This window comes from Pezoporus occidentalis, unplaced genomic scaffold, assembly GCF_034315485.1.
Source record: "Pezoporus occidentalis ecotype Australia unplaced genomic scaffold, CSIRO_AGI_Poc_V1 ctg4, whole genome shotgun sequence".
Classification (NCBI taxonomy): Eukaryota; Metazoa; Chordata; class Aves; order Psittaciformes; family Psittacidae; genus Pezoporus; species Pezoporus occidentalis.
The window spans coordinates 1,078,227-1,099,981 of NW_026915724.1; the positions used below are offsets into that span (position 1 = coordinate 1,078,227).

General features: G+C 36.5%; 1 protein-coding gene across 5 annotated transcripts in view; it reads right to left on the reverse strand.

Annotated features, from left to right (window-relative positions):
- Positions 1-1,097: 1,097 nt before the first annotated feature.
- HNF4G (hepatocyte nuclear factor 4 gamma) overlaps positions 1,098-21,755 on the reverse strand; it is a 61,952-nt gene continuing 41,294 nt past the window's right edge. For 4 of the 5 annotated variants that reach the window (XM_062633157.1, XM_062633158.1, XM_062633161.1 and 1 more), the window contains 9 exons: positions 17,281-17,449; positions 16,265-16,359; positions 11,348-11,454; positions 7,394-7,549; positions 5,000-5,087; positions 2,763-2,915; positions 2,346-2,582; positions 1,726-1,848; positions 1,098-1,332 (listed from right to left, as the gene is read on the reverse strand). In XM_062633157.1, the coding sequence (XP_062489141.1) occupies positions 1,214-1,332; positions 1,726-1,848; positions 2,346-2,582; positions 2,763-2,915; positions 5,000-5,087; positions 7,394-7,549; positions 11,348-11,454; positions 16,265-16,359; positions 17,281-17,426 (1,224 nt within the window). In that variant the 5' untranslated portion in view covers positions 17,427-17,449 and the 3' untranslated portion in view covers positions 1,098-1,213. Of the gene's footprint in view, positions 1,333-1,725; positions 1,849-2,345; positions 2,583-2,762; positions 2,916-4,999; positions 5,088-7,393; positions 7,550-11,347; positions 11,455-16,264; positions 16,360-17,280; positions 17,450-20,459; positions 20,653-21,755 lie in introns of those variants that run through there. The other variant, XM_062633156.1, reaches the window with a different exon arrangement.

A 21,755-nucleotide genomic window follows, 5' to 3' on the forward strand; every position in this document is an offset into this window, starting at 1 on the left:
AAATTGCTACAGAGCATGCTAGTTTGTGTTGACCAAAAAGCATACCAGTCCTTGTTCTCATCTATATCTAGCAATATATATGCTAGCACCCATGCCTCAGCACTGTCCAATTGACCGATATAGACATTACTGTGGATACGAATTTTAAGAACTCCTCAAATATATTTGCCCATGGTATGCCCTCTGATTCATACAAACATGTAAGCAGGGAGGATTCAACTCTTATTTTGAAATTCTACTTGAAAGCAAATCAAAACTTTTTTGTTAATGAGGTTGGTATTTCTGTCCATTAAATATTTTCTCCATTTTATTTGAGGCATGTCCTTTGGTTGGTAGCCTACTGTTTTACTGTTATTGGAATCTTGGATTTTTGCCTGATTAACCCTCTTCTTAATATCTACAATTCACAGCTAAATAAGCACTAACCAATTCTGTCACAGTGAAAATATTATATACATATCTAAACCAATAATATTAAGACAACTAAAACAAGAAATAACCAATCTGTGCAGTTACAAGTTCTAAAAATAATATCAACCTCTATACATATTTGTCAGACTGCAGTGTCCACAGTTAAAGTTGTATGCAGCAGTCAGAACAGTGAGTATTACTTTCCAAATCATGAGGTGTTTTAAAAAACACCTACAGTAGTGGCTGCTGAGGAATCACTTCCTTTATAATCCTGAGTTTTTAAATGTGCAAGTGTCCTACCAATTTATCTAGTGCATAGGAAGGCAGGAAGGCAGGCAGGCAGGAAGAAGGAAGGAAGGGAAAGCAGGCAGGCAGGAAGAAGGAAGGAAGGGAGGAAGGGAGGAAGGGTGGGAGGGAGGAAGGGAGGAAGGGTGGGAGGGAGGGAGTGAGGGAGGAAGGAAGGAAGGAAGGAAGGAAGGAAGGAAGGAAGGAAGGAAGGAAGGAAGGAAGGAAGGAAGGAAGGAAGGAAGGAAGGAAGGAAGGAAGGAAGGAAGGAAGGAAGGAAGGAAGGAAGGAAGGAAGGAAGGAAGGAAGGAAGGAAGGAAGGAAGGAAGGAAGGAAGGAAGGAAGGAAGGAAGGAAGGAAGGAAGGAAGGAAGGAAGGAAGGAAGGAAGGAAGGAAGGAAGGAAGGAAGGAAGGAAGGAAGGAAGGAAGGAAGGAAGGAAGGAAGGAAGGAAGGAAGGAAGGAAGGAAGGAAGGAAGGAAGGAAGGAAGGACAAGTAAGGCAGAAACAGAAACATTATCACAATGGTTTTTGTTTCAAAATTGATTGTGGTGCAATAACTGAAGTCTGATTTGCAGACATTTTATATTCTTGCCCAGACCCTTGAGGAGGGGAAGGTAATGGAGTTTCTGGAGTTGCTGAAAAAGAATACAGAAAGAATTAGGGTTTTATATTCTGGCCCACTCGGAATACACATATACATACCACTGCACTGAAATGAAGTTCTGTTACATTTGGCAGGCTGTGGAAATAGGATACTTTAATTATCATAATTTTTTGTTTATTAAAAATTGTGCATGTGAAAACAATGATATATCAGGATGGTGCTGATTTTTTAAAAGTAGATTAGATTCAGGTCAAAGTGTCTTACTTAACACTGTTTATATAGGTACATTTTTAATATGAAATTATTTTAACTCAGGAATGTTGATGAAATAACTCTATGAGCACTGACAGGCCATCATTCTAATTAATATTTTTAAATATAGAAGTGAAATATTATGACAGAAGGTTAACTTGCAATTACTTACAAATCTGTTCTGTATGTACAGGAGCAGACATGGAACTTATAAGGATAGTTTGGCCTGTTAATGGATCTTGGGCTAAGTGAGGATGTATTGGATGATGTAGATGACTGGCATCATTAGAAGTACCTACAAAAATAACATGAGCATATAACAATTCAAAAGAGCATGTCATTGCAGAGACTTATACTTCAGTAATTACATTTCTGCAGACTAAATATTTTGATTGGCAATTTGGATAACTGCTTCTGGGTATTCATTAAACAATTTAACAATACTTCAACCATATTAAGTACTGTGTTTATTTGCACTGTTTTGATGGTATTAACAGCAGATTTCCTGAAATATTTGTAAGGATGCTTCCTTCTACCTACAGAATTGAATGTCTAGATATCCATCAATGATTGAGAAGTGCACAGCATAATCTGAGGCTGGAAGACTGAGTTAACAAGATGAGCAGCCAAGTCAAGAAGGCTTCAGCTAACAATTACATGATCCAAAGCACAGCCAGCAAGGCAGTGGTCGAAGTGCTTGCTCACATCATGATTCCCTCAACATCCCAGTAGGCTAAATTCAATATAATATGACATGTACAACGTGGTGAATTTAACAAGTTGTTTGCTTACCTCCCAGTAACATTTCTTGAAGCAAACTGTCTATTTTAACAATTCCAAAGAGTTTAACCAGTTGTATTTGCTCAATCATTTGCCAAGTGATGCTCTGGAGTGTAGGCAGTAGAAGCAGAAGTTCTCCAAATCTTCCTCGGGAGTCATACTGATGGTCATTAATATAATCCTCTAAACTGATTTGGACTTGGAACCTCATGTTCTTAATCTTCATTGGATTACTCAGGCCTTTTGCATCTGAAAAAAATGACAAAATCTTAAAGTCAGGCCAGATTATTATTTGGGAGGAGCACCTCACTATTTTTCATTTTATTCTTTTTCATCCATAGGTAACATGAGCAGATGCTACATCAACAAAAACTACTTTCAATATAATCACATGTAAAATAATTATGAGACATATTTTCAAAAAGGTACCTGGATCAAAAAACACAATCGCTTTCAAGCAAGCATACTCATTGTCATCTATATGAATTTCCTGGAAGGGTCGGACTAATTCATCTAGAATCCGATTTGCCACTCGGCTGATCTCTACTTCGGTACTGTTGCGATGGATTATGTAATTGTTGCCTTAAAGAGAAAGAATACCAACACATGGATTGATATAAAGACTTTAATGTAATGTAGCAGATGAAGCCCATTTTCAAAATACATTTCATTTTGCTTAATCATTTTTTTCTTTTAGTATGTATCATACAAACCTGTTCTTTGTAAACAGAGTATGTGTGCAAAATACTGCTGTCACCCAGAAATAATCTGTGCATGTAAATATACCAACTTGTAAAGATTCTGATTAGTCCACAGCTCTGATGTCCATATTTGAATGCACAAGTATGGAGCAAGTCAGCCTTTATCTTTTCATAGTAGATAAATATAATGGCAAACTGATCTTAAAATTTCTCCTTTCTTCATTAAAATAATGTTGAATGATCAGGATTTGTCAGTGGACAAAGAAGTCATCTTCCAGAGGAAGCATCAGAAATGCTTCTTTTCCCAACAGATGCATCTGTAATTCCTAATCAAATTTAAAAGCACGTTAAAATTTTCAGTAAAGAATGAATTTGCCCTGCTCTTTTAATTTTAAATTACCATTTTGGAGAAGTCTCAATCATGGCATCTTAACTCACCTTCTGGCCAGAAATCATCTAACATAAGAGGTGAACACACTGTGAAAGCCACAGAGCTTCCAAAAGCCGTCAAACAATTTTTGAAAGAAAAGCTGATGCTTGTATCACAAGAGATCTATGCCAAAGTAACTTGTAAGCTTTACAGATACCTGCCTCTAAGTATTAGAACCTAGCCTTGGTGTCCCAAATTGTTTCTTCTTTTGGTATAAATGCTGATGCTCGTGACACTGACTATAATTTTCTAGTTATTATTTTATCAGTATTTCCCTTATTACTTACTAATCCCAATAAAACGACAAACATTTAATTCCTGTATTTATGGTCAGTAAAGGTGCATCTAGAGAAAAAAACTAGGTCAAGAAAGTAATTTGTATAGTTTTTAACTTGAAAGGATTGCTGATGAAAGTAGTATCTCCAGATATTGTCCTGCTTGTCCTTTTAATGTTATGATATGAATAAAAATAAAGTAAAGCTGATTTAGAGCTATAAGAAGGCAGGCCCAAAGAGGAAGGAGAAAAAATAGCAGAAAAATTCCTTTTATCAATGAAGAAAGCAGTTTGAGTCTATATTCCATGTAGTCTTGCCTCACATAAAAAAACCTGTCCAAGAAGACTTACACATTTTCTCACAAAACAGCCCAGGTGCTGCACATGTTTCATGATGCCATTTTTGGGAAGGTGTACTTCAGCATGGCAGAGTGCTGTGTCAAGCAATGCTAACAAATGCCTCATCATGTCACTATGCTCACAGTCAAACATCTTCCTATTACTGTAACTCTCTGTTGTGTGAAAGAAGGGAAGACGTTTCCACCATGTGATGATGTCCGCTTCCCTAACAGCCATAGTCTCTTTAAATAATTCAGTGATCGAGCCATTTCAAGTGACCAAGAATATGCAGGCATGACTCTTCACCATGTCATGGATGCACCCATCTCCCACATGGCAGGGGACAACAGGCGTGCTGTTTGCATGATGGCCACATGGCAATTGTCATGGCAGCAGTGAGAGGGCTCTTGGAAAAAAGAGTTGCCAGGAACAGGCTATCCAATTTTTCTAGCTTGTAGGGTTTCTCTGACTATGTCTGAAGGGCTCTTGAGAATGCTCCAGATAAATGGCTTTTATGAAGACTGAAATTAATACATCACCACAGGTTGGCTGCTCCTCTCTTAAGCAAAGGAGTTTTATGTTGTTTGGCAGGTTCATTGGTTGTTTTGATTTGTTCTGTGGCGTGTTTTATGGGACAAAGATGCGGAAAAGATAATAATATAAGGAGACAATTTGGCATGAACTCCCTTAAATTATGGTTTCTGGTATCCAATAAACCTTTAGACATAGTAACTCACAGGAAACTATCCACCTGCTTTAGCTGGAATGAGGCATGTGACATTATGTCATTAATAGCTATTTAGCATTCACAGAATGCATTGCTTTGATTGTGCCAGAACAGCTGTTCCACTTTAAGTGATTACATGGTTGCTAATGTACTATAACATAATCATTATTAATTAAAACAAAACCCAATATTTACCTAAAAGTAAAATGTCCTTATATGCCATGGACCGTTTTGCTGCCCCAAGCAACAGGTGCTCCCCAGCATGTGCTCTTAGCAAGGCAACCTCAAGGAAAGAACAGCAGACTCATTAGATGATAAAGCAGTAAATTCCAACAAAGGCAAAAGAAATAAGGATGTCTATTATCGTAAGCATATTAAGCTGCAGGTATATGTTTAAGACTGTTAAGATTCTGATGTAAATTGTAAGTGAACATAAAAACCCTAACACTGAGCTTTAAGCAACCTGGTCTATTGGAAGTTGTCCTTGACCATGGCAGAGGGGTTGGAACTAGATGACCTTTAAGATCCCTTTTCACCCAAACTGTTCTGTGATTCTGTGTATTGTTGCACACTATAATTAAATTGTCAGCCTCTGTCACTTGTAGCATTTGGTCTATATTTTAAACCTACAGCTCTGCAAAATACTTCTCAATACAATGCTTGTATTTATTTTCTAGTGAATTTCCCAATGACTATTCCCTTAACAAAATTTTCTCTGGAATTTTAAGTTGACACTAAAGACTCTGGTGGGCTTGAATGAACCGTTACAGTAAATTTGACAGTATCTATATATGTATATATGTATAGATATGTATAGATATAGATATATACAGATATATATAGTAATGAAACTATATGTTTCATTTTTCTCACCTTGAATAAAAAAATTATGCAGCACTTAAAAGAGCTTTTTCTCCAGCAAAGACACATACACTAAAACATCCACTACTGTCAGCAAATAAGAAACCTGATTCATACAAGGAAGGCACTTAAAAATGTCGTCATTAGTTTACTCTTTGTCACCTATTTACTTTCCTCTGTTTTTAATGCCTCTGTGAAACTTCAGCACTGGTCTCTGTTTCCTCAAGGAACTCTTCTCTTGGCAAGTAATTTTTTTCTTATGAATCCAAGCCAATACTTTATGAGTGATGTAAAGGCACACAGCATCTAGGAGTACTTAATGTGTTAAAGACTTTTCAGGCTCTCAGTAGAATTAACTTATCTGAGCTGGCCTGCTCTATGGTTTGTAACTCAGGCTGATTCCCAGATCAGGAATAATTTTTTCAAAACCAGATGTTTAGTTATTTTATAACTAAATGCACAATGACCCTTAGAAAGAGGCTATCACAAATGAAGAGGCGTAATTTGTTTTAAGTCCCAATACCTCTGTGACTACACTTCCAAGGTATGTAAGGTTCAGCAGTACTTCTCAGGGCTCTCCAAGCACTGCACAGGTGTTTTCAGCCTCTCTTTCAAAGCTGTTACTTATTCGTTTGCTGTTTATTTGTTTTTAATTTAAATACAGACAGGAACTTTTTAATGAGGTCTGATCCCTTCTCTTTTCCTTCATGACATCTTAACAATGAAACCAGCAATATTTTTGCTTGCCTTTGTTGCCCTTGAGAACACTAAGCTCATATTATGGTGGGTCTCCTGTGGCCTGAAACACCTTCATATTCCTGAGGAAAAGTACGAGGAATGACTCAGTTTGAGTCTCAAACCCAAGGATAACCTAAACTTCCTTTCAGGATTTTGTTCAAGAGACTGAAAGGGCAAAAAGAGAAATGAGACTATTTCACTTCAAAGAGATGTTTTCAAGCTGAATCAGATTTTGGTGGACTGGAATCAAGAGATCCTGAACCATGAATTAACCTCCTGCCCAGGCAGCTGGTGAGAGAACCGCAACATGAAAACACTGGTTCTGAGTGTGCAAGCACAACTTACCCTGAAGCCCTGTGTTATATTAGGATATGTTAGAGATGAGATGATAGATGAGACCTGTCATAAAAACTCTTAAGAATTTTCAAGGTTTGATGCTTTTTTCTTCTGTAGTCATTATATACAACATATATGAAATATTATTTTCTATAGATATCAGTATGATTGGCATGTGTTTGAGATTCTAATGACTTTTATATTTTGCAAATAGAGAAGATCTACTTCAAACTAAATTACATGCTGTCTTAAGCCATATTACAATGAAAGGTGGACATAAAATAAACACTTTGCAAAGCATGCAAAGCATGCAAAGCATGTCTTCTTTTATAAGTTTGGGTTGTTTTTTGTTTTGATTTTTGCATGCATGTTGCTATCTGTGCTGCCAAAAGAATACAAAAAATGCAAAACACTGAAAGACATACTGTTTTTCTGCTTTTCTTAATGTGATGGACCCACATAAATTTCATCTGGGTTTTTTCTTAATATTTTGTGGTGTTGCCATTTTAAAACTTAAAAAAAAAATTAAGATGGTGGGTTTACCATGCATCTCTATTTGATCAGGCAAAAAAATGAGTGTGTAATCATAATGTTTAAATATCACAGAAATAACAGAACAATAATTAAAGTTCTCTCTTTGGTCTCTTCTTATACCTGGTCATCCAGTGGTAATTCACAGAAGCCTGGAATATATTTAGCCCATTCCACCAGGACCAAAAGTTGTTGCTTCATAGATTCACAGACATCACTAATACCAGCAATTTTCTTAACATTTATGTCAGTGCTAGCACCGGGACTGGAGATTGAGATCTAGCCATAGCGAGAGGAAAAAAATTTACAATGTTAAATTTCATATAACTGCATTTTCACTGGTTAAGAGCATATTTAAGAAAAAATCACAGCAGTAATCATGCATACCCTTGAGAAGTTCCTTGACCATATAGTCTATTAGTCTGCATGTAAATTATAAAATTTCATTTCTCACTATTACCAGTGTGTATTACAATATATTAAAAATTATACTATTCATATCATAATATCTTCTCATTCAAAAATACTATTTTAAAGTATGCCAAAGTCCTTACTATTTGTACGGGGAAGGTGGGGTTTTTTTATCCCTTGGAAATGGTTGATATTTACTTCAGAAAAAAAAAAAAAAAGAAAGAGCTCATAGGTCCATGCAGCAACATTAAGGGCAAAGAAAGAAAGAGACAAAGGGGTATCATGTTCTTCTAGTGAAAAGGTAAGTATCATTAAGTTTAGAAGGTAAAACAGGGGGATTTTAGTGCCTGGAGGAGAATGGTTTGTAATGATAAAGCAACAGTATAGGCAGAAGCCTGAGAACATTTCAGACTAAATGTAAAGGATATGAGCGTGCATTAGACTACCTGCAGTGAACAGTGTTCTGTGAAATAAGAAGAGAGCAGTATCTTTCTGGGCCTGAAGCTGAGGCACTTTCACATAATCACTGAGACAAGTCCTGAAATTCTTAATGTCTTTGCAAGGAAATGAACAAAACTGAGCTTGTATTTTCAGTCAGGCAGGAAAGACAACTTAAGATAAAACCAAGTTTGAGAATAAAGGTAAAAGTTTATATCTGCTATCATACCAGGATAAAAAAGAAAAAGATACCAGAAGAAGAAGAAGACAAAGAAAAAGATGAGGAAGAAAAAAAAAGAAGAAAAAGCAAGAAAAAGAAAAAGAAGAAGAAAAAAAGAAAACGAAAAAGAAAAAAGAAAAAGAAAAAAGAAAAAGGAAAACAAACCAAAAAAGATAAAAAATGAAAAGGAAAAAAGAAAAAGGAAAAGAAGACAAAGAAAATTCCAGGATTGTGGGTGCTATTTAGGTTGCCTCCTACCAAATCCCCTTAATTCACAGATCCATATTAAATCTCCCAGTGGGATTTGTGGTGAAACACCATTATTCTTCAGTGTTCAAATGGAGTTGTACTTCTTGAGCTAAAGCTCATTGCTTCCTACATAATTTAGTAGTCTAAAACACTGAAAACAGCTTAGATATCAATGGCAGCTCACCAGCTGAACACTAGTTCTCAGGGAAATTCAGCAGCTAGGCCAGTGAAAAAATCCTCAGACACAAAATTCAAAGGCTGTCATGTAGGGAAAAGGGGAGAGGTATTGTCTTTTTGTAGACAGCACATTCATGAAATCCTTGATGTAACCATGAGCCCATTTCTGGTGTGTTCCACAGATTGAAACAGCAATTGAAAATACTATGTGTCATTCAGGTGGGAGCTACCAGAATGATTCAGTCTAGAAAACCATCAATACAGAAAGACAGTAAAGAAATTCAACATATTTCATAAATTTCCAGAAGAGTACAAGTACTTACACAAAGAAGAGTTCTGATAGCAAGAGGCATTCTGGTCTACCAGAAAAAGATACCACCATGCACCAACTAGAAATTAATTCACGAAGCAAAACAGGCAGATCGCTTAGCTGTTGCACTTAGTAAATCATGAACTTAATACATTGTCCTTCATTTAATATCTTTTAACCAAAGCTATGCATCTTTATAAATTGCATGCTATAGAACAAACTATAGAATATGCTGAAATTACTTAGTGAGCTGCTAGGGATTCATGTGATGACTCCCATGGAGAACATTATGAACTCCTAGGGTTGCATCTCCTTACAAGAATATGAAGCTGTAGATTTCTTTTTCTATTTCTCTATTGCTTTAACCTCCTTGTCATTTCAGGGGTGCAACACTGGAGTCTCTGATTTCATAGAATCATGAACTAGGCCAGGTTGGAAGGGACCTCAAAACATCACCTCATTGAAGCTTTTTTTGTAAAAGAAGCCTATGTGATATTATCTAGAACCCTGTCCAACCACATCCTGAAAATCTCCAGTAATGGAGACTTCACCACGTCCCTGGGAAGGTTGTTCTAGTGTTTGATTGTTCTCACTGTAGAAAATTTTTTTCTTACATGAAGATGAAATGTCTCCTGGTGCAACTTGTACCCATTAATGACCTGATGAACATGATGATGTAACAGTATATCCCTATTGTCCTGAGAGCCAACAGACACACATGCTTTTACTCCTACAAGAGTCCAGTGTGCCTCTCTCATATTCACATAATCCTAGAAAATCCTGGGTCTGAACAAGAAAATTTGTAGTCAGATATGTTCCCCCTAGAAGGGATCTTCAGAGACAAAATAATTCATTTTCCTAATTTCAAGATGATTTTTTTTAAAAGGGATGAATGCCACCTTCTTCCTTATTTCACAGCTGATTTGTGACACTACCACACCTTCCAAGTCTCTCCTCAGGACTGAACTCATCCTACAGACTGATCTGATTAAGAATAAAAGGAGGACCTAAAGTCTTTACTTTTCCATCATGTTAATGTAACCGCTTGGTCTTTAAGGCCATATACAAAGAGTGTATCTTTTTGTATATGCTTGGCATAGTAGGAACTATTCTCTCCCACTACAATATACCAAATAATAATAATTAGAATAATCTTGTGTGCATACGCAAGATGATGTTTTAGGCCACAAATCTACCATCTGAAAGGAACTTGGTGGCAGCAAGAGCTGAGGATGTGATTCTGTTTAAGACAGCTTTTATTCCTGAATTGGATATACCAGTTGGACATGATTAAGGACTAACTCAAACAAGCACAATAAGCAAGTTCAAAGAATTACTAAGGAGGCAAAGATAAGTATATTTTTCAGATTTCATAGGTATGAAGGTAGGAAGATCCATTACATTCACCTAGTCTGCCCAGACATGAAATATGTGCCAAAGACTATCACCCAGTAATTCCTGCATCAATTCTTTACAGACAGTTCCACCCTAAGCAAGATGCTGATAAAGGATGAGATTATAAAACATTTGGGGATGTATAAATCAGTCAGCATGAAATCGTAAAGGTGGCAGTTAAATTCTATGTAAGTAAGTAAGAGGTGCAAGAATGCAGAATCAATGACCATGACTTATCTGAGGCGCAGAAAAGGACTGGAGACTGTTCCATTCAGCAATTGATTGGACAGGGAAAAAAAAAAAAAGAAAAGAAAAGAAAAAGAAAATTAAGTAATTAAGTTCAGATGAGACAAAATTTAAAAGTGAGATGTGAATAGACTTTGCAGTTGGAGCACTTCTGTTTAAAATATTTATCATGTCTAAGGATATTAAAAATGGGATTTTCAAAAGAATCTAAGGAAGTGAGTGTCCACACCCCTTGGAATGTAATGGATTTGGACAATTTTTTCCCTAATGTTTTATGGGAAAGCCAGCCTCAAGGATAGCTAGATGCCACCAGCTGCCTGAGACAGCAAGTGATTTAAAAGCAGTAAGAAACATAAAGCTTTATTAAGAAAGGTGCCTAGGACATATTGTCCTCGACAAAGTAGAACTTTTTTCTTATTGACTTTAAGAACGTATTCTATTACTGATTCTTTCATTGGGAAGAGAAAGCTGGATACATATTGGAAGTAGAAAATAAGTAGTTTTAATGATTACATTTAAGACAGTAAGAAAGTGAAAAGTACTTAACTTTCCAAAAAATGATCTTTAAACATGTAAACATAAACATTTAAACATTTAAACATAAAGTCATTAAACAATTTGATCTCAGTACCTGACGGGAGAGTGTCTCAGCTTGTGACAGTGTGCTAATAGAGGGGATGTTGCAGCCATCAAAAGTGTTCCTTCTTGTACTTATCCTGTCCCGTTCATTTTGTACAGCTGGAAAAGAATGATCATCTCATTTATTGACTTTTAGACATTGACACACAATATAATTTCATAATTTTACTAAATAACTATAAGAATTGAAAGGTGTGACATTCAAGAAACCCCTTTGTTTAGCTCTAAGTAATGAGGAAGGGTGACAATACAAGATTATGGTCTTTATCTGGCCAGTTGGTCTATACAAACTATGGATAACTAATTGTAAATAGATATTGAATTATCAGAACTTTCGTGACCAGCTATATTATAGAAAAACCTCTTTCTTCCTTTGAAATTGAACACATGCTGTCAGTTTTGTTATTTTAAACATTTTTTTTATTTTAACCAATTTGACCTGCTCAACAGGTCAAGTTGTACACCAACACCACTGACAAAATGTCTCAGTCAGAGGACTGGACTGAGATATGTCCATCATATTTGAGAAATCATGGCAGTCAGATGAAATTCCCGATGACTGGGAAAAGGGTAATATAACCCCCATCTTCAAGAAGGGGAAAATGGATGACCCAGGGAACTACAGACCAGTCAATTTCACCTCTGTGCCTGGCAAAATCTTGGAGCAGATTCTAATGTAAAGCATGCTAAGGCAAATGAAAAACAACAAGGTGCTTGGTGACAGCCAGCATGGCTTCACTAAGGGGAAGTCCTGACTGACCAATTTGGTGGCCTTCTATGGTGGGGCTACAGAACTGATGGACAGGGGTAGAGCAGTTGATGTCATTTACCTGGACTTGTGCAAAGTGTTCAACACTGTCCCACATGATATCCTTGTCTCTAAATTGGAGAGACATCAATTTGATGGATGGACCACTCAGTAGACAAAAAACTGGCTGGATGGCCGCATGCAAGGAGTTGTGGTTAATGGCTCAATGTCCAGTTGGAGACCAGTAATGAGTGGTGTCCCTCAGGGATCAGTGTTGGGACTGGTCTTGTTTAACATCTTTGTCAGTGACATGGACAGTGGGATTGAGTGCGCCCTCAGCAAGTCTGCCGATGACACCAGATTCAGAGCAGCCCTACGGAGAAAGACTTGGGGGTGTTGGTTGATGAGGAACTTAACATGAGCTGGCAGTGCGCGCTTGCAGCCCAGAAAGCCAACCGTATCCTGGGCTGTATCAAAAGGAGCGTGACCAGCAGGTCGAAGGAGGTGATCCTGCCCCTCTACTCTGCTCTCGTGAGACCTCACCTGGAGTATTGTGTACAGTTCTGGTATCCTCAACATTAAAAGGACATGGAACTGTTGGAATAAGTCCAGAGGAGGGCCACAAGGATGATCAGGGGACTGGAGCATCTCCCGTATGAAGACAGGCTGAGAAAGCTGAGGCTGTTCAGCCTGGAGAAGAGAAGGCTGCATGGAGACCTCATAGCAGCCTTCCAGTATCTGAAGGGGGCCTATAGGGATGCTGGGGAGAGACTCCTCATTAGGGACTGTAGTGGTAGGACAAGGGGTAACAAGTTAAAATTTAAACAGGGGAAGTTTAGATTGGATATAAGGAAGAAGTCCTTTGCTGTAAGGGTGGTGAGGCACTGGAATGGGTTTCCCAAATAAGTTGTGAATGCTCCATCCCTGGCAGTGTTCAAGGCCCGGTTGGACAGAGCCTTGAGTGATATGGTTTAGTCTGAGGTGTCCCTGCCCATGGTAGTGGGGTTGGAAGTTGATGATCTTAAGGTTGTTTCCAGCCCTAACTATTCTATGATTCTACCCTATGTATCATGAAGTCTGAAAGCTCTAATCCTGCTCTCCTGTGAGAACCCCTGAAACACAAATGAATCATGAAACTAAGCCATTAGTAAGGTAATTTTCAAACATAAATCTCATCCTCCTCCTCAGTGACACTACATTCTTAACCAGTTTACAGAAGATTAACTAAATAATAAAAATAAATAATTGAAAAAAAAGGCACCAAAAAGGTTTCAGGCCAATAAGTTTTGTCTCGTGGGGTCCAAAAAAAAAGGCAGTTGAAAGGGCTTTGGATAAGGAATCCTTTAGCAGCACACACAGGGCTTATGACGCAACAAGGCCAACTTTTGAACTGAAGGAAGAATTAAAAAATTAAAGTATCGATCAGATTTTTTGAAAATCTAGATCAAGTCCAAGTTTAGGCCAAGGAGAAAAGAAAAAAAAAAAAAAAAAGAATTGCGATGATCAAATCTTTTTATTGCACAAGGAATCTCATAAACTTTTAAGAGCAGCAGCTTTATTTCCAAAGATGTTTGCTATTTTGTGGGAAACAATCTGCATTACAGAATTTAGGAGCAGTACCACAAGCTTCAATAAAAACGAAAGAAAAAAATCTATTCACTTAATAGTTTTCAGGGTTTATCTCAACAATGCACATAGTTTATTCCAGAGGTGTACTAAGTTTTTCCCAAGGACACTCACTGATGTGCCTTTTATTGAGGTCACAGTAAGAAATGTTGTGCAGTGATAAACACAAAGCAGTAAATGTTCATGAAGACAGAAAACAAAAAATATAACCTTTTTCAAAAGAATGGAAGAAAACCCTATTCACTGAGTTTCAGCAGCTTAAGTACTACATAGGTAATTAAAATAAGTTTGGGCCTGATTAGCATTAGAAAAAATAGTCAGCTCCTCTGACAATCACTGGTAAAGTGCTGGAGCACTTTAAGAATCATAGGGAAATGCTTGTTTTCTCCCGCATATGTATAATTTTGGATTATTAGACTGCATTGTCTGTCTTGCTAAAGCTTTTTTGTCAGTTCAGGCTAAAATTGCCTTAAACATAGACTCCATGAGGAAGGGGGGATATTTGCTCAAAAGGGGCTTGCATAGCTAAAGCTTTTCTCACCTTTGTCCTGAAGAAACCCATTTGCTAGAAACAAGCTGAGAAACTACCATAAAGACTCTGCTACACTTACACTATGAGACATTCACTGATGGTGTAGAGAGGTATATAACAACACACAAGCAGTAAAATTTACAGTTCAGTGTTTTGAATTATTTTAGCACTGGGAAGCCTTAAATAAACATGGCTTGGATGGAATGAAAAACTAAATTTATATAGGTAGTGAGACCAGAGGAGGCCGTGTGGAGTATATTAGGTTAAAAGTTTTGTGCAGGATACATCTTCACTTCATAAACAAGAGTCAGCAACATGCCTTATGGCAACGTCAGTTAATATCAGTGATTATTTCTCTGGTTTTGGGCTCCCCAGGACATGGGGAAAGTGAGCAGTGTCCAGCTGAGGGCTATGGAGATGTAACTCACAAGGTACACAAGAGAGAAGCATCTTTGCTTATATAGAAAAGAGAGGACCAAGACAAGAGGCAGGGAGTCTTAATTTCTGTAGTTTACAGGAAATGGGGCCATTTGAGAGGAGAGGTTCTTCTTAGATGCACAGTGAAAGAAACAGAGGCAATGGGCACTACCCTAATTGCAGTAAAACACATTCTAATCATAAGGAAAAAAGGGTGGTCAAGCACTGGAAAAAGTTGCTGGGAGAGGTTGTGGAATGTCTCCTCCCAAATGAGGGCATAAATCTCGCTGGACAGGGTCCCAAGCTACTTGCTTGAATCTAGAAGTTAGACTTAAATGGGGGCTAGAGTAAATTACTTCCGGATGTCCCTTCTGAGCTAAACTATTCTTTAATCCTGGGGCTTGAAAGTCTCTGACGCTTTGCATTTTGCAAAACTCTTAGAGCTGCTGTGGACACACAGGTTTCCCCTTTTCTTCATTTCAGATTGATAATATATATACAATATGTTACTGGTTTTAATGGACCAAATTCCAAAAGGCTAAACTGTATTCAAGAGATTCACAAGCACTAGCAAATGCATTTCATGCATAGGCAGCGTAACACTGTTTAAACTATCCTCATCCAGCTGCAAGGAGAAAATACATTTTACCTCATACCAAAACTTGATCACTAGCAAAGCAGTGCTATAGTATCAATATAAAAGAGCATTATATCCCTTTAGTTAGGGAAGCTATGTATAAACAAAAAAATATTATAGACTAGTTACAGCACACGAGAACTGCACACTCACATCGCAGACTGGCCTTCAGGCAGATACACCATGCGCCAAACAGGTAGCAAATTTCGGGATGAACCATTTTTGAGTGCTTATTTGAACCAGATCAGGACGTCTTTTGACTCTATATCGTAACTGCCACTGAAGCAACAGACCCAACAACCTGATACAAAAATCCTCTGATACTCCTACTGCCTTTCTTTCCCTATTGCTCTGCTCCTGTGGTCAACTGGTTCTTCTACTTTGACAGAAGGATCACTGTGACACTGGCAAGTAACAATCTTCCCATATTAAGTCCTAGTGAGATTATAAAAATTTTTAATTAATGTGGACAATTCACTGTCAGCTGCCCCTACTGTTCTCACCACCACTTTTTTGCTTCCCCTGGCTTTAATTGCCTCAAACATTTAAATTTAAGGGAATAACCAGTAAATTTGCATTACTTCAACTCGGTAGAAGCAAAATCCCAGACACAGATTTTTATGATTCAAATCTGGTAAAAATTAAAATCTCACACTTTGAACTTTTCCAGAAGATGGCTCACCACTTAGAAATCAATGAATCTTGGTGCAAGGATTCACAGGTTAAACAGCTGCAAATTCATTTTAAACCCATATATTTGCTAATGCTCAGTGGTGAAAATTAGATGATGCATATTTCACCTCAATACAAGAGCATTTTTCCATCATGAAGGCATTATAGCAGACTTTCCACTGAATTTTTTGCTGGAGTTTTTTAGAATTTCTATTTCATTTTAAAACTAATTCAGGTTATTTCTCTTTTTATATCAAATAATAAATTACTCCATTACCTTCTTTTTTCATTCCTGCTCGAAAACACTTTTTTAAACGACAATATCTGCATTGATTCCTTTTGTCCTTGTCAACAATACATTGCCGGTTAAATCTATCAGAGACAAAAAGAGGTAAACATATAAAGCATTAATAAAGCGGCATCCTGATTATGAAGAGGAAAAACTAACTAGTCTCGCCTATCATAAAAATGTCTACAAAAACAACTTTCTTCTTCTGTTGTTTTTATTTTTTTTATTAATTATTTTTGAGGGATATTTCATATCTGCTTTGTTTGAAGGAATATACATATATGTATAGACACTTATATGCATTGGAATGGGAAAGCATGGAAGATTTTGGAGTTACATATGTGCATTATTTATGCTTCAGCTTATTTGTGAGATGTGTCAGTAACTGGCTGCATCAAATGGTGGTGGGGGAAAAAGGGAGGAGAAACTACAAATTGAAAAAAGAAAGGACCATCAAAGAAGATGCCAAGCATGGCTGGACCCTAGCCTAAACAGGAAGTATTAAACTAATGCTAATATTAAACAATGAAGGAAAAGTGTGGCAAACAACATTTCTAGTTACAAGTAATTCTTACAAAAAGTTTTCTCCTATAGTGATTTTCTGAACTCTCAGAGGTGTCTGTATATTTTGTGGACAGCTTAAAACTGATATATTATGGACTTGTGCATGAACAGAGCAATTTGTCAGACATAGTGCAGAGACCTGTAGTGTGATAATTTGGGCAGCCAGACATCCAGAAATTAGCAGATAGCCATTCAGACTGACAGGGGGGCCATCTCAACAGACATCTGGAATGTGTAATATTAAGTAGTCTTGAATAAAAGACATTTTTTTCCCATTATAAGATCATAAGAATATACCATAAAACACATGTTCATCAAAAATGCTGGTTAGAATTCAATGAGGAATTAATGAAAATACCCTGACATAGTTCTGAGAAGTCTGAAAGTAATATTTGCTTAAATTCATTAATTTGGTGTCTCTAGATGAACTTTTGAATTACCTGCATGTATAGACATGATTTTTCCGTATACTGCGTCTAAAGAATCCCTTGCATCCATCACAGCTTGAAGCACCATAATGTTTTCCAGTCGCTCGGTCTCCACATATTGCGCAGAGACTACTGACCCCATTGTCAGTGGCATTCATGTTGACAGTGTCTCCTGAACTGTCTGAGGGAGGTAAGAGAAACATATGTAGTTATGGAAAGTACTTTCAACAACCACCCTATGAAAATTTGTACTTAAATGGAGGCGCTTTTTTTTTTGCCTTTTCTAATTGCTGCTTATTATTTATATAACACATTATATATGATTACATCTGGTTCCTGTCCAGATCAACACTTTCAGAGTTACAGAGATGTTAACAGAGTTTATGAAGTTCAAAATAGCAAGTAATTTTCTTGACCTCTTTCCAAATGAAAGGGGTTAAAGTGTAACTCTGCATGCATGTATGTTCTTTGCTAACATGAAGAGGAACTTTGGCACAAAGCAGTGTTAGCTAGTTAGCTGGCAAAAATCTCTTGCATCGGTTCTTATAGGAGCTGGCAATAACTGGCAACTATCATACAAAAGCACATAGAATCATAGAATAGGTAGGGTTAAAAAGGATCTTAAGATCATCTAGTTCCAACATCACTGCAATGGGCAGGGACAGTCATGACAGCAAATAAACAAACAAAAAAAAAAAGACAAGACTTTTTTTTGCACAATACTTGATGAACAAAGATTGCATGTTAAGACAACTAAGTGTTATTTCCTTGTACAAATTTTCCAAAGGAACATTGGTGCAGACTTTACTTGCACAAACGAATATTAGCTATGTGATTAACAGTTAGTCACTGAATATGGTAAACAGTACTGAAGAAATTCACCTGAAATCAAACCAGACATATCTATTCTCCTTTGAGTCACACTGCTGAACTGATTTGTTCAAGGAAATAATTACAAAATAGCTTTTACTGTTATGCTTCTGGTTTTACAAAAAAAAAGCTGTTTGTATCATGCCCTAAATATTTGCAATTTTTCTGTCAGTGAGAGGAAAGAGTGCCATGTTAATTAGTTACTCAAACATGCATTCAAAAGTCAAGTACATGAGTTCAGGAACAGTGGACAGCTCAAAAAATAAAACTGTTCACACTGATACATACTATTATTCAAAAAGTACTACATCCAACTGAAATATATTATGATGCAAATATATTATAAAATGTTCATTGTGTCCCAAAAGCCTTACAATTTAAACAGAATTCTTTAGACAAAGAGAGAAGAAAACACAATTTTTTTCTATTTTACAAAAACATAATTGGTAGGAATTATATTCAATATTGACTAAATACAAATGAAAAAGGTAAGAATTCAGTTCTGTAAATATTTTATTTTAAACCTATATTTTGTCATGACTAGAAAATTAATTTTAAAAATGGATTAGAGAATTACTTTAGCTAGAACAATATAAACCCTTTCTTTTGGAGTTTTGAAATTTTGATTCATAATGATACAGCAATTAAAAATACAATATGTAAATTTAATGGTGAAATATTTCATAACAATGTAAGTTGGGTGTATGTGTTAGGATATACTTCTCCTTTTTGGCATTATTCAAAACAAAACATTTGGGAAATTCACATGATTTTTCAAAAGTCTTTGATTTCAACAGCACTGCATAATCTGTCTGAATGTAGCTTTTTAAACTTCTCTGAATGTTAGTAATTAATTTAGGTAGCTAAAAAAGACACAAAGGAAAGTTCATAAGAGACAGCTTTCAGTTCCAGATTAGCACTGCAACTGCAAGACAATGTCTGTATAATTCTATAAGAAAATACTTAGGGTAAACTCAAAAGGAAACTCTAAACAGGAAAAGGCTATACCTAATAACTAATAAATAAAGTATTCACTTACAGTGAATAATCACCAACATCTAATGTAAAACAGCATAACCTCCCTAATCTGCTTTCACATTTTATGTACCATTAACAGATCTAGTCAGCAAAAAAAACCAAACAAATGACCATTGAATTCATCCATATTAGAACCAAAAGCAGAGAAATCATCTAAAAGTTGCATAATCATTGTCGACAGCTTTGGAATCACTTCAGGCATAAAGGTCTGTTTTCTCTTCCTGAATCAATAATCAAACCTATCTTTCTGTTTACTAAGCTTGCTCTAAAGTGACATCAGAAATTCAGATAAAACTTCAAGCCCAACAATAAAAACAACTTAGAACTTACTTAGGTTCTAATTTAGGCAGTAATATGTGGAAACGCAGAAGCTAAATATTTTTCCTCAAAATCAGTAAATATTTGCTCTGCCTTTAAAAAATACCCATTACAGTAGGTCTATGAGTTATACTTTATGATACAATAAAACAATTTTTAAGTATGTTAGAAGATTTGGAAAGCCATTTTAGAGTAGCTTAATTTTCCTGATACTTTTCTTCACTTTAGTAGACTGGTATTTCTTTTTTTGTTGTTGGTTAATACTCAATGGCAGGATGAAATGGTGTGCTTCCAATTTCAAGCCTAACTTACTGATGCAATTTCTCAAAAATGTATTGCATTACAGATTCCACCTAAAGTTAAACTGTTACATTAGCCAAATGCATATAGATTTTCTCAGCTAAACATTAGCCTTTAGAAAGCCAGTGTGGGTTTGTTTGGTTTGGTTTTCTTTTAAAAAAAAGAGAAAACACTAGTTCATATACACATATTTAGAAAGACTAGTTTAACATTTAAATAGATAAAAAATTAGTCCGACAATTAAAAACTAGGTATCAAGAAACAGTGGCTAATTTTTTTCACAAGTCCCTGGATAATTTTGTGAGTCCTTCCAAATGTTATATATGAAATACACTTTCGTGTCCAAACTGTCAATACTAGTTATTCATTTGTCTTACAGTAAATAGAACAACTGCTGAATACAACATCTTCTTCCTTTGATTAACTGACTGGTGACACTACAGTTCAGTTACTTTACTACAAAACCCCTCTCTTATTTTCCTTAATGTTAAAGAATTATAATGTTATTAACTTAAAATTAGTGATGAAGTCTAAAGGAACAGGTCTGTAGTTTAAAAACAACTTCCAAATGGTTCCTTAATAAAACATTTAGCTAACACCATATAGGATTACTGAACACTTTTTCTGTTAACTGGCTTGATTTTGCATCACAAAGCAAAACTCACCACTGCTGTTATAGAGGATCTGCATAGTTTCAAACTCCAGTGCCGTATATGTCGGATCTAAAACTTCACTGTAGTTCGCCATTTCCATGTCTAGTATTGGTTCTGAGAACCTCATCATTGAATGCAAAACTAGTGAAAAAGCTGCTCAAATGTATAACAAACACTCCCATTCTGTTTCACAGTGATAGATAATCCAAAGTTAACTATAACTGTGTCACTTACACGCTGTGATGGGAGGAGCTGGAAAACTGCTTCTGCATGCTATATTCTACCTGTGGAGGTTTTTTTTTCTTTTATGATACAGCGCAAACCTTCTGATAATCTTGGAGTGCTTTATGGAATAACCTTATCAGAAGTTGCACTGGTTCCAGCTCTTGAGTGAACTCAAGGACACACAGGAAGCTTCCTATCTCCTACGCCCTGCTACACATTTTGCTGTCCATGTGGTATAACCAGTCCTAAACAAAAAACTCTGGTTCTTCTATGCAAAGAGACTGTAGGTTCAGATGTCATTTTGCTCTCTCTGTTCAGAACAATAAGGAAGGGTGACAGGATTATGGACTATCCTCATACACAAAGCATCCATCATCATATTTTAAAAGACAGATGCAAACCCTCCCATTTTTACAACTGCTAGCATTAACAGTGCCAATGAGTTAGCTGTGTAGGCACACTGAACTGAGGCCTCAAGCAACACAAGCTCTAAAGCAAAGCCAGTGTGTATATCCCCATCACACACTGTCGCTGCAATGGCTCTAGGCAGTGGACCTTGCACACTCTCAGAAGGTGGCTTCCTGCTCTAACCTTTCTTCATTCAAGATATCATAGCAGCATGTTGTTTTCAAGCACCATTCAGACACACAGGGAAAAAAAGTATCAGTCACTTTCTCTGAAAAGAAGAATATCTGGGTAGGTCATCATTGTTCATCAGCTGGTACATGTGCCCTGTACAAACCCACTTAAAAACACTCCTGTAAAACTGCTTCAACCTATGCAAAAGATAGCTGAATTTCACTTGCTAATCAGGTGCTTTTCAATATTGGATAGCAGAACTTCAAGTGTTATTACTTCTCAATAAATTCTTTACAGAAACCTACCCTTGACATTGTTGAACAAGTTACATTAAAGTTTACATATATGGGAAAACTGCCCAGTTTATGTTTAATTAACAAGAGCTAGTAGCTGTTTATACATCATTGAAATTCATTTTAATGGAAAGAATGTCTGCAGTTGCTGTTCAGCATAAATACCTGCAAAATGGCACAATGAAACAACTCTCTGATTAAGAGATTGATG